General features: G+C 56.2%; 1 protein-coding gene across 1 annotated transcript; it reads right to left on the reverse strand.

Moving 5' to 3' along the window:
- Positions 1 to 2,850: 2,850 nt before the first annotated feature.
- LOC309680827 (sperm-associated antigen 4 protein-like) lies at positions 2,851 to 10,383 on the reverse strand (the record flags this gene model as incomplete). Its single annotated transcript, XM_082494578.1, has 10 exons — positions 2,851 to 2,982; positions 3,757 to 3,846; positions 4,205 to 4,372; positions 4,851 to 4,963; positions 5,524 to 5,608; positions 6,055 to 6,151; positions 6,939 to 7,006; positions 9,698 to 9,785; positions 10,155 to 10,241; positions 10,376 to 10,383. 10 exons carry the CDS (start codon positions 10,381 to 10,383, stop codon positions 2,851 to 2,853), a joined length of 936 nt encoding a protein of 311 aa, XP_082350704.1.
- Positions 10,384 to 11,911: the final 1,528 nt, after the last annotated feature.

Here is an 11,911-nt window from a genome sequence, read left to right on the forward strand (position 1 = left end):
GGGAGCAACACAGAATCATGGGATCATAGAATCGTTTTGGTTGGAAGAGACCTGTAAGATCATCGCGTCCAACCGTTAACCTAGCGCTGCCAAGTTACCACTAAAGCGTGTCCCTCAGCGCTCCATCTTGTAAAAGAAATAAGCAATTGTAAAAGAATTAAGCTTTTGAGTGATTTAAGTAACTTAGGCCTTGTTAGATTCTTTTAGGTATTTTGAGAAGGATCGTAGACTGGTTAAAGAATAGATGTATAAGGTTGATGATTAGATTGTAGGTGCTTAAAGACAATATGACCATTGAGCTTCAGAAGAGGAACTGGAAAAGAACAATAAGAGTCAGCTGAAATGTAATGAACTTTGGGAACTACTGAAAAATGAAGAACTGGGAGACTTTAAAGAAAGACGAAGAACTTGGCAAACAGAAATATCAATTATGTAATGTTGTGCAGAATCATAGATATAGAAGATGGATTTTGTTAGCCACTTGCCATGCACTGAGTCGACGGCCCAACTCTGAGTTGTTAATAAAGCAAACCTAGAGGTACCCCCAGTCTGGTGAAATTCTTTAACAATCTCCAAGTCTTTTAAATACCTGCAGGGATGCTGATTCAACCGCTCCCCCGGGCAGTCGGTTCCGATGCTTGACAAGCCTTTTGGTGAAGAAAGTTTTCCTAATAGCCAATCGAAACCTCCCCTGGTGCAACGTGAGGCTGTTCCCTCTAGGCCTATTGCCTGTTACTTGGGAGAGGACACCGATCCCCACCCTCGCTACAGCCTCCTTTCAGGTAGTTGTGGAGGGCGATGAGGTCTCCCCTGAGCCGCCTTTTCTCCACGCTAAACACCCCCAGTTCCTTCAGCTGAAGGAGAAGAGTCATAGTGAGGGGCCCAAAACTGAACACAGCGTTTGAGCTGCGGCCTCACCAGTGCCCAGTACAGTGCGACAATCGCTTCCCTAGTCCCGCTCAACACACTGTTCCCGATATAAGCCACGGATTACTCTTTAATTCCACAGACCTCCAGTGTTTTCTCCTTCTCCACGTTTTTCTTGAGGGCATGTCAGAACGACAAAGCTGGTGCCATGGCCCATCTGCCCCCGTGTCCCAGCACAGCCGGCTCGGCTGCCTGACCTCACTGGAGGGGACACGTGGCCCCTGGGGCAGGTGACGCACCACCTGGACTGCCTGAACTCTGGGGAGGTGAGGGTCAGCCGGCAGCATCTCCTCACTGGGAACAGCTGCAATGCAGGTATGTCCGCAGTGCAGCCAGACGATTGCAGCAAAAAGGGGCTTTTTCAGAGCTTTTTTGTGACCGGGAACCACCAGGCTTGGAGAGGCGTGGCTGGAAAGCTGCCTGGCAGAAAGAGACCTGGGGGTTCTAATTGACAAGCGGCTGAATATGAGCCGGCAGTGTGCCCAGGTGGCCAAGAAAGCCAACGGCATCTTGGCTTGTATTAGAAATAGCGTGGCCAGCAGAAGTAGGGAGGTGATTGTGCCCCTGTACTCAGCACTGGTGAGACCACACCTCGAGTATTGTGTCCACTTTTGGGCACCTCAATACAAGAGAGATATGGAGGTGCTGGAGCGAGTGCAGAGGAGGGCTATGAAGCTGGTGAAGGGCCTAGCAAAGAAATCATATGAAGAGCGGTTGGAGGAGCTGGGACTGTTTAGTTTGAGGAGGAGGAGGCTGAGAGGAGACCTCATCACTCTCTACAACTATTTGAAAGGACACTGTAGAGAGGTTGGTGCTGGTCTCTTCTCACAGGTAATTAATGACAGAACAAGAGGGAATGGTCTCAAGGTCCAACAGGGTAGATTTAGACTGAACGTTAGGAAAGAATTTTTCACAGAAAGAGTGGTCAGGCATTGGAATAGACTGCCCAGGGAGGCGGTTGAGTCACTATCCCTGGATGTGTTTAAGAGAGGTTTAGATGTGGTGTTGGGGAATATGGTGTAGGGGAGAACTTTGTAGAGTAGGGTAGATGGTTGGACACAATGATCCCAAAGGTCTCTTTCCAACCTAGACAATTCTATGATTCTATGATTCTATTCTATGATTCTACTTACTTTTAAGACATAATCATAGAGGTAAGGAATTCCAAGGAGCGCGTGGTTTAGTTTGTCGGGTGGTTCTCAACCAGTGAAGGAGAAGATACAAAGATTAAAGGATTTGGCCTCCAATTTCAACGAGAAGGAAGGAATAGAGATCTCTTGGTTAGCAGCCCGGTTACCTAACTTAAACTGGTTAAAACAATTACTTCTGGGAGATGTCCCGAGAGTGATAATCTTCGTTTTAAGCTGTCGTGTGATCCCATGTGCACCGTTTTGTTTGAATTAAGGCAAGCAAATCATCAAGGACGAAAATCCACAGCAAATACTAATGCCCAAACGAGATGATGATTGTTTTAGAGAAATTGTAAGACGAAAGGAAAATGAAAGGAATTATGACAGCAAGAGCGTCAAAAAGCCAAAGACTGAGACTTATGGGACTGTAAGAAAACAGAACCGGAAGTCTCAAAGCGGGGATCTGATGTCGAGAGAACCAAGTTCAGAGTTGATCAGCAAGTTTTGGTCAGGACGTGGTTGAGACCTCACGGAAGGTACCTAACCTGGAATAGGTTGTGAAACAAAACCATGTGTCCTGTGTGTTCTTATGCATTCTCTTCTCTAGATTAAATGCTCGCTATCCTCCCCATTTTTAAGAAAAAATCAACTAGCAGCGCTAACGTTTTCCACACGCTCCTGCCCTCCTTCTTGTGCACCCCACTTTGGAGACAAATCTTCTACACCCATCTGGGTTGCCACAACTTTATTTGTTTTCTCCTTTTTTGTTTGTCCTTCTTTTTTTCCTCTGGTCTCAGTTGAGGCGGTCAGGTTTTGCCATCTGCCCGTGAACCTGCACTCGATAAATGCAGGTGTACTTTGGTTGTCCCCAGTTGCTCTTCACAAGAAGTTTGACGTAGGAGAAGGCTCGGGGAAGTGGGGCGTTCTGTGCAGAAAAGAGGGAAAAGGAATCGGGTGTGTTAAGAGCGACAACGCAGTCAACGTGTCTCTCCCGCCAGCCCTGCTCCCGCTCAGGCACAGGCTCCCGACAGTGGGTGGGAGCGGCTGTGGAAATCTGAGGCTCGCTGCTGGTACTGGGGCTGCTGGGGGGTCTGGGGACACGGGGCGGGGGAAGGCACCTGGCATTCTCTGCATGCCAGCCCGGCTGGGGCTCAGTCTCCCTTCCCTCTGCGGCTTGCTCTGTGCTGACAGAGAGGCCGGGGAGGTGCTGCTCTGCATAGGGCAGCTGGTGCGCAACCCCCCAAGCTCCCGCTGTCTGCTCTGCCTGCTTTCCTCCTGGCAGGCGTGAGAGCACTGGGACAGAAGGGGCATGCTATGCTGGGGGGAGACCACACCGTCCAGCCTGCCACAGGATGGGGCAAGGGTGCTGCCCGATGCCTTTCGCCAACAGGTGTCCATGGCACATAAACCTTGCTTAGGTGGAGTGGCGGCATGTGCAGCTGGCTCTGCTGAAGGCAGATCCCTGGGTGCAGCCAGGGATCTCTTGGAACTCGTGCTCCCACGGGAACGACCCTGCCCTCGCTATCCTTTCGCTACCAGCACCATGTGCCACTCAGCCCTCCCGAACCCGCCAGGTCTCCCTCGACAGGCGTCCGCACCCCCTCTGCCCAGGGAGAAAGCATTCACCCTCCTCCTGCCACGGACTTGCAGGCAAACCTGCTTTGCTCCACAGCATCTTGCCCCCGTGCGTGGACCGTACCTTCAGAGGGAAGGTCTGAATGGCCTCTTTTGCCACATCGTACATGAACGTCCCCAGCAGAGTTTCCTCTTCTCCGTCCGCATCCACTCCCTCCGGGGAAAAGCACAAGGAGAACAGCTCACACGCGTCCCGACAAAGAGGGAACGTACGCGCTGGGTCAGCTCTGTTATCTACCCACCCTCCGCTGCGGCGCTAGCAGTAGTCTAGCGCTGCTTATGGTGGAGCTCAGGCTGCGCCTTGCGTTTTGGTCAAGAACCCTGAGGTGCTTGGCCAGAACAAGTCTTAAGAGGGACGAGAGCTCTAGAGCCCTTGAATTATCCTGCTCGGGCGCTGCAGTGTGCGGGAGAGAGCAGGACGCAAACCTCAGAGGATGCACAAAAGCAAGAGAGACCCTGTCATGGCTTTCCCCCAGGGCCAGACCCCCGCCAGAAGCCCAGCACAGACTTACAAAGACAGCGAAGTCTCTGGGGGCGCTGATGACGCTCCCAGATGGAGAGGCTTCTTTGGTGATGTGCTGCACGCTGACTGCGGTCAGGTGGACTTGTGCTGGCAACCTGATGACCACCTGGCCCTGATCCCCTGCAAAAGGCCAGCATTTCCGCGGGGAAACATCCGGCTGCAACCAGAACGCAAGAACAATGAAGTGTGAGAGAGTGTTGGGGCCAGCACAACTGGCCACGTAGCTTGAAGCGTAGGCACCAGTGTGTCTGTGGGATCTATTTCAGCTTGCAAACGAGGCGCTTGTGAGGAAGTGGACGGAAATAGGAGGCCTTCTTCCCTGCCTTTGTCAGGGGCTCTCAGTATTACAGAGTGTTAGGGATGAAGGTGGCAACGGGGTCACCTGGGAGAAAGTCTTTCACCCAGCTTTCACCCAAGGGCTGTGGGCAAGATGCAGCAGTTGAACTCCTTTCCCCTCCTCAGGGGAACCACTCACTTCTCCCAAGCCCAGCCCAGCGTTAGAGGTTTGGTTTCCGGAACCTCATCAACACTGCCGGCTAGAGCAGCACCACTGGACTGAGGGGAGAGACCCTGAGGTCGGTCCCCAGCTTCACAGGAAGCAAGGAAACCTTCCCTCGTGATTTCTGATACGATACCTGCAAAATAAGATGAGGACTACGGGGAGGGCGAAAGAGCTCAAAAAACCAGCAGATCCAATCTTCTCTGCAGTCGTAGGTCTCGGAAGTTCCCCGCATGTCGATGGAGGCACCTGCAAGGAAGGGAGGGAAAATGACTGCAAGAGGCCACAGATTAGGAGGGCTTGGTGCTATTTCTGACACCGCCGGCCAGCTGCAGCTCTGTCAGTCCTGTGCTCACGGCCACGCTGGTGGGGGTGCCCAGCTGCGCAGGGGAATGACGGCAGCCACGTGCCTGGTGACTGCTTCCCTCACAGCGTCAGCAGGAGAAGGTCTGAGGGTTCTGGGAGACAGCAGGTGCCCACGTGAATGACAGGGGAGCAAAGCTGAGGGCTTGCTGCGTGGGCAGCAAAGGGCAGCCCGGCTGTTCCCTTTTCAAATGCAGTGGAGAGGAAGAGAGCCCCTCCATCAGCACAGGAACGCGTGCGGGGGCAGCGCCAGAGGCACCAGCGCGGAGGCCGAGGGCAGGACCGGGAGGGAGCCTGAGCGCACCACTCTGCCACAGCCTTGCTCTTGGAGCCCGTGAAGCATTTAAGCTCCCCGACTTTGGAGAGCAGCGCCTGGAGCCCAGGCTCCTTTGGGGAGTGCTGCAGAAGAGGGCAGGGCAAGGAGACAGGGCTGCTTGTGTCCATACCCGAGCTTTGCAGGGCCCAGTCAGACACCTCGACGTAGACTTCCAAAGCCCTCTGGAATGCTGCCTGCTTCACTTCCTCCATTTCCTGGGAACACCATAAAGGAACACAGAAAAGGAGCACATCAGTGTTCAGCGTGGCCTCCAGCGCCCGTTGAGGCAAAGGGCCAGTGTTGGACACACAAGGCAAGCCTTGTCCACAGAACTGCAGGACTCTGCTGCTGATGTGAGCCGCAAAGACTGAGGAACAGCATCTGCATCCACAGCCACGGACACGGCCCTGACGTGGGCTGACCAGGGTCGCCAGCCCCTCATCCCCACCCTCCACGCTCTCCAGGGAAGCCAGGAGGTGGGCTCAGGCCCTGTGAGCGATGGCCGGCCTCCACGAGCGTGCCTGAGTCTCATCACTGCCTCGGGAGCCCCACCAGAGCAGCCAGAGGGGCTGGCGTGCCAAGGGAGTCCACTGCTGCCTGAAGCAGCCGGTTAAAGTGCGGCTGGAGTAGGGCCTCTGGGGTGGATCATCTGTAAGATCACCTCCTGCACACTGCGGATCTTCGCCCTCAGCTGAGCCGCCTCCTCCTGATAAAGCTTCATCTGTTGGGCTTGCTCCGCCATGAAAACGGGACAGTTCCTGCGGGAACAGAAAGCAGGTCGCGTCAGAGAGCAGCCCACCCCTCTGGGGAGTCTCTGAGCTCAGCAAGGAGGAGACACACATGTGCGTTCCCAGCTTTGCCAGGGCTTCCCTTCCGCACCAGCTTGCGCAAAAGGCAAAGGCGGGAGGGAAGTCCGGGAGCCCTGGCTCCTAGGAAAATGAGTGCAGGCAGCACGAGGTCGGCTGGCCCTTCTGCACAGACCCGATTCCAGCTCAGGAAAGATCTCTTACCACATGGCATTCAGGTGTGCTGCAGACATGCCTGGCAGCTTCTGAAAGGGAGAAATGCTCTGTTAGAGCATCCAGTAGCAGAGCCGCCGATACTTCCCGGGAGTGGCTTCCCTAGGAAGACGCGGCACAGGCTGCTGCTTCTTAGGGCGACCCTGCGCGGAGGCAGAAGAGCCCGTGATCTCTCCAGCCACGCTCCGCTGCAGGAGGTGCCTGTCCCACAGGAGTCACCAACCTCTACCAGTCCCTTTGTCCACATTGTCCATGCTGGCAGTGAGGTCCCGCAGTAAACAGCAGCTGCAATTCACATCAGCAAGAGACACTTAGTTTACTGGGGTTGCTAGTGATCCCTGCAGTTGCGAGGCCTTGGGGCTGCAGCAGCAGGTTAGCTGCCAGTCCCAGTCAAGAACGCGCTTGGGAAGCACTTGGGCCACGCGAGTTTCCACACGTACTGGCCCAAACGCAAGGCTGGCCAGCTAAAAGCTGGCATCCAGCAAGCCAGGCTGGCCCTCTCAGGTGTCTGCTCAGGGAAACTCACCAAGAGCCACTGGCAGCAACAAGAAGACGACTTGCAAGAGCCTCTTCTTCTGCAGGGGCATCTTCCGCCTGAAATAGAGGGAGTCCTGTGGCTGTCAATGACCCAAGTCTTGGGCAAACCCCTTCACCGGCGGATTTCCCTTCTCAGGCTGAAAAGCCACCGTTTTGGAAGCCTGCTGCTGACAGCGGGCTGACACAGCAGCGCCCAGGAGGAACACCATTTCTGTCCACACCGTTCAACAATGCCGGCAGCTCTTCCCCAAAGGACGGGCTCCAGGACACCTTCCGAAGGGGAATGAAACTAACCCCAGGAAGGAAGGACGTTGAGAAAATGAAGAGTGCTTTTCAGCAGTCTTTCTGCTGTGCACCTCGCTCGCTCTCTGGCTGAGAAAGCAGGCCTGTTCTCACTTGGCCACACACAGATCTCTCTTAGGGGTGTTTTCCCACACAGCTGGGGAGGGCGGGAGCCTTGTCTGGCTTGCCTCCCAGAGCCCTCCCGGACCCGGGCAGTCTCTTGCCAGAGCTGGGGAAAACCCTTGCCCTACGGAGACTTGATTCTGCACCTGGGCGTCTGGCCACGCGGTAATTTGTCCCACCGCAGCCAAAGTTGGGGGCTCCGGAAAAGGCCTGGGAGTGAGACTGCCGAGGGCCTTTGCCCTTGCCTTCCCTGAGAATAGCCACAGCACGAGCAGTGCCCGAGCTGATGCGCCCGATGGGAGCCCCAGGCTGCTGGCTGGGGAACACCCCCTGCTCTCCCCTTTGCTTGCACTGGCCCTCAGACATCCCCGTTCTCCCCCACCCCGTCCACAGAAGAAACGCGTAGTACGTACACGGCAAAGAGGCACATGCTCAGCAGATGTCTCCACAGGGAGAGAAGGGCACCTGCCACGTAGCCAGTAAGGCTGAAGACTGTCCCTGGGCAAAGAAACCAGAGAAAAGTTAGGCCTGCCTCTTGAGATCTCTCCGCTAGCATGCCCAGCCAGGCGTGTTTCAGCTCCCTGCGGGGAGGCGGGCACCCAGTCCTCCGCACTCCCTCCTGGGGCAAAGAGCAGGGCAGCCTGCAATTCTCCTGCCATTTATGACAACTGGCCACAGCTCTGGCACAATGCAGCTCTCCAAGTTCACCCCAGCGGACTTGACAGCAAGCAGCAGAGCTGAGCTTACTTGCACTGTCTGTGGCATTGTCGCAGCACGTGGCAGGCCCTTGAGCATGTGAGCTGGGAGGGGAAGACAATATCCTAATGTCCACCTCAGTGCAGAGGTCCCTGTGGGAGGACAAAGACAAATGCTGGTTGCCCACTGTCCCCACACCGGGAGAGCCGAGGGGGGCAGGAGCGGCCTGAGCAGAGGACGGGGCAGTCCCAGCAGCAGAGAGAGAGGGTGGCACAGCTGGGCTGCTTCCAGGGGTCCCCCCCTCCTTTCCCCACCCTTTGCTGACAGGCCTGCTGTGGGAGAAGAGGAAGCAAGCTGGCAGCAGCAGGCCCGCACCTCAGGAAGGCCGCCCGGCAACGCAGGCCGATTCTCGCCCTGTCCCCCCTGTTCCCTGGCCCCAACCTGGCCCTTGGCAGGCACCTCTCAGTGGCCGTTTGGGGAGGGGGCGCAAGCTGCTGTCCCCCACCGAGGACCCCCACCTCTTCCCTGGGCACCGGCGGTCTCCTGACAACTCTCCCCCCATCACACCTGCTCAGCCAGGCAGGACAGCGCCTCGTTGTCCTGAGGGGGACAGTCTCTGGCCCAAGGGCTTGGCCTCCCCGGACAGCAGAATCTCCCTGTGCAGCAGGCCGGGGCTCCGAGTCCTGCAGCACCAGGCTACTGCCTCACCACTTTTGGCCAGCAGAGCGAGCCAGGCTTTCAGCCAAGACCCATGCCCACAGAAGGGCGGCTCTTCTTCAGAACACCTCTGTCGCCTTCGCCATGCTGCACCGCACCCCACCGACCATGTTAGGCCACCCCCGCGCTACTACCCTGGGCTCCTGACACCCCAAGCAGGAGCCGCCCGCTTCATACCTGCTCGACCCCTCTGCCTCCCATGCTGCCTCGGGGTCGGCCTCCGTCCCCAAGGAGTCTTTGGAGGCCACTTGGCGTCTTCTGCGGGGGGCCTTTCTCCTTGCCATCTCTGGGCAAGGCTGGCTCCCTGCTCAGCCCCTGCAGCGTGTCCTGCCCAGGCAAAACAAGCTCTGGCAGCAGCCCCACACCGTCCCCAGCAGGAGCGCTCCTGCCCAGGGCAACAGCCACACGGCAAATGTGGGCTCCTTCCCCGCGCCTCAGGGCTGTGTGGGCAGCCAGCTGTGACCTCACAATGGCGGCTCTGAGGCTCCCCAGGGCTGAGCAGGGTGGGGAGAGCCTGTGGGCTCCCCTGGCCACTGCCATCCTGGGCGGCGGGAGCCCGTGCCTGTGGGTCCCCAGAACCCTGCCATGCCCCTGTTCCTGGTGGCTGCCTGGCCTGGCCTGCCGGCCAGCGTTCCAGCTCTGCTGGGCATCCCCGGGGAACCAGAAAGAGCCCTGGAAAGGGGGCTTTGCTCTCCCCCCATGGCACAGCTGCTTCCAGCAGCTTCCTGCAACAACCCCCAGGGAATGCTTCGGATACCCTGACCCCCTCCCGGTACAACATGCTGTTAGACAGCTGCCAGGAACATGGGGTTCAAACCCTCCCCATCCCTGGAATGCTCCAGACAGAATGGCTCTGTCCCCTGCCTGCCAGAAAACCTCCCGTGAGGACTGCCACGGGAGGAGGACCCCCAGCCCCAGCCTCTCTCCTACCTTTAGCCCCTTTGCCCGCTTCATGGCTCGCAGAGGCCTCAGCACCCTCAGCACCCAGAGGATCTTCACCACTGAGATGGCGCTGGACCTGGGGAGGAAGGCAGAGCTGAGACGGAGCCATTCCCCTGCCCAGGCCAGCCTGGCACAGCCCCAGCAAGCAGCCAGGGATGAGGGGCAAGGGATGGCAGAGACACACGGGTGTCACTAAGCCATCATCACCTCACGTAAGGCCAGGGGACACGGGCAGCTGGAGAAAGCAGCTCCGCATTGAATTCCTTCCCAGCTCTTTGACACTCAAGGAGTTTGCCTCCCTGCCTCCCAGTTGTCCACACTCTGTCCTCCTAAGCATGACTTTATGGACACTAACACCCGGGCTCATGCCCTGCCCTCAGGCTGCTCGCTCCTTCTCCATCCAGCAGCCCAACTGCCCTGCCAGGCTAAACCTGCCAGCGCCCACCCCGCGAAGCACGGGAGTGCTTCCTCGATTCCCATGGAGATGAGGCAGACAGCGACCACCAGCAAGTCGAGGGTATTGAAAGCGTTGCTGCAAAAGGAGCCTTTGTGCAGGAAAGCAGCCTAGGCTCTCATCTGGGGAGCAGAAGGAGTTGGGAGAGGGGTCAGGCAGGGCTCGGGGACACGGTCCCTCCACAGGTGAACGAGGCACGGGGGGCTTCTCACGGCTCCATGGCCTGGGGACCCTCTCCTGCCCAGACCTCTACCTCTGCAGCCAGGCAGGAAGCTGACTTCGGCTGGCAATCCTCTGTACTGTACGGGCTGGAGACAGAACGCTTCCCAGCCATTTAGCAAAGGAAAGAGGAGAAGAGGAAAGAGACTCGGAGTGGGAGCAACACAGAATCATGGGATCATAGAATCGTTTTGGTTGGAAGAGACCTGTAAGATCATCGCGTCCAACCGTTAACCTAGCGCTGCCAAGTTACCACTAAAGCGTGTCCCTCAGCGCTCCATCTTGTAAAAGAAATAAGCAATTGTAAAAGAATTAAGCTTTTGAGTGATTTAAGTAACTTAGGCCTTGTTAGATTCTTTTATATATTTTGAGAAGAATCGTAGACTGGTTAAAGAATAGATGTATAAGGTTGATGATTAGAATGTAGGTGCTTAAAGACAATACGACCACTGAGCTTCAGAAGAGGAACTGGAAAAGAACAGTAAGAGTCAGCTGAAATGTAATGAACTTTGGGAACTACTGAAAAATGAAGAACTGGGAGACTTTAAAGAAAGACGAAGAACTTGGCAAACAGAAATATCAATTATGTAATGTTGTGCAGAATCATAGATATAGAAGATGGATTTTGTTAGCCACTTGCCATGCACTGAGTCGACGGCCCAACTCTGAGTTGTTAATAAAGCAAACCTAGAGGTACCCCCAGTCTGGTGAAATTCTTTAACAATCTCCAAGTCTTTTAAATACCTGCAGGGATGCTGATTCAACCGCTCCCCCGGGCAGTCGGTTCCGATGCTTGACAAGCCTTTTGGTGAAGAAAGTTTTCCTAATAGCCAATCGAAACCTCCCCTGGTGCAACGTGAGGCTGTTCCCTCTAGGCCTATTGCCTGTTACTTGGGAGAGGACACCGATCCCCACCCTCGCTACAGCCTCCTTTCAGGTAGTTGTGGAGGGCGATGAGGTCTCCCCTGAGCCGCCTTTTCTCCACGCTAAACACCCCCAGTTCCTTCAGCTGAAGAAGAGTCATAGTGAGGGGCCCAAAACTGAACACAGCGTTTGAGCTGCGGCCTCACCAGTGCCCAGTACAGTGCGACAATCGCTTCCCTAGTCCCGCTCAACACACTGTTCCCGATACAAGCCACGGATTACTCTTTAACTCCACAGACCTCCAGTGCTTTTTCCTTCTCCACATTTTTCTTGAGGGCATGTCAGAACGACAAAGCTGGTGCCATGGCCCATCTGCCCCCGTGTCCCAGCACAGCCGGCTCGGCTGCCTGACCTCACTGGAGGGACACGTGGCCCCTGGGGCAGGTGACGCACCACCTGGACTGCCTGAACTCTGGGGAGGTGAGGGTCAGCCGGCAGCATCTCCTCACTGGGAACAGCTGCAGTGCAGGTATGTCCGCAGTGCAGCCAGACGATTGCAGCAAAAAGGGGCTTTTTCAGAGCTTTTTTGTGACCGGGAACCGCCAGGGTGGCACAGGGACACGTCTCAGAGAGCCGTCTCAGCGGGAGCTTTCAAGACTGTACTG

Source organism: Vanellus vanellus (genome assembly GCF_965231255.1).
Source record: "Vanellus vanellus genome assembly, chromosome: 23".
NCBI classification, from domain to species: Eukaryota; Metazoa; Chordata; class Aves; order Charadriiformes; family Charadriidae; genus Vanellus; species Vanellus vanellus.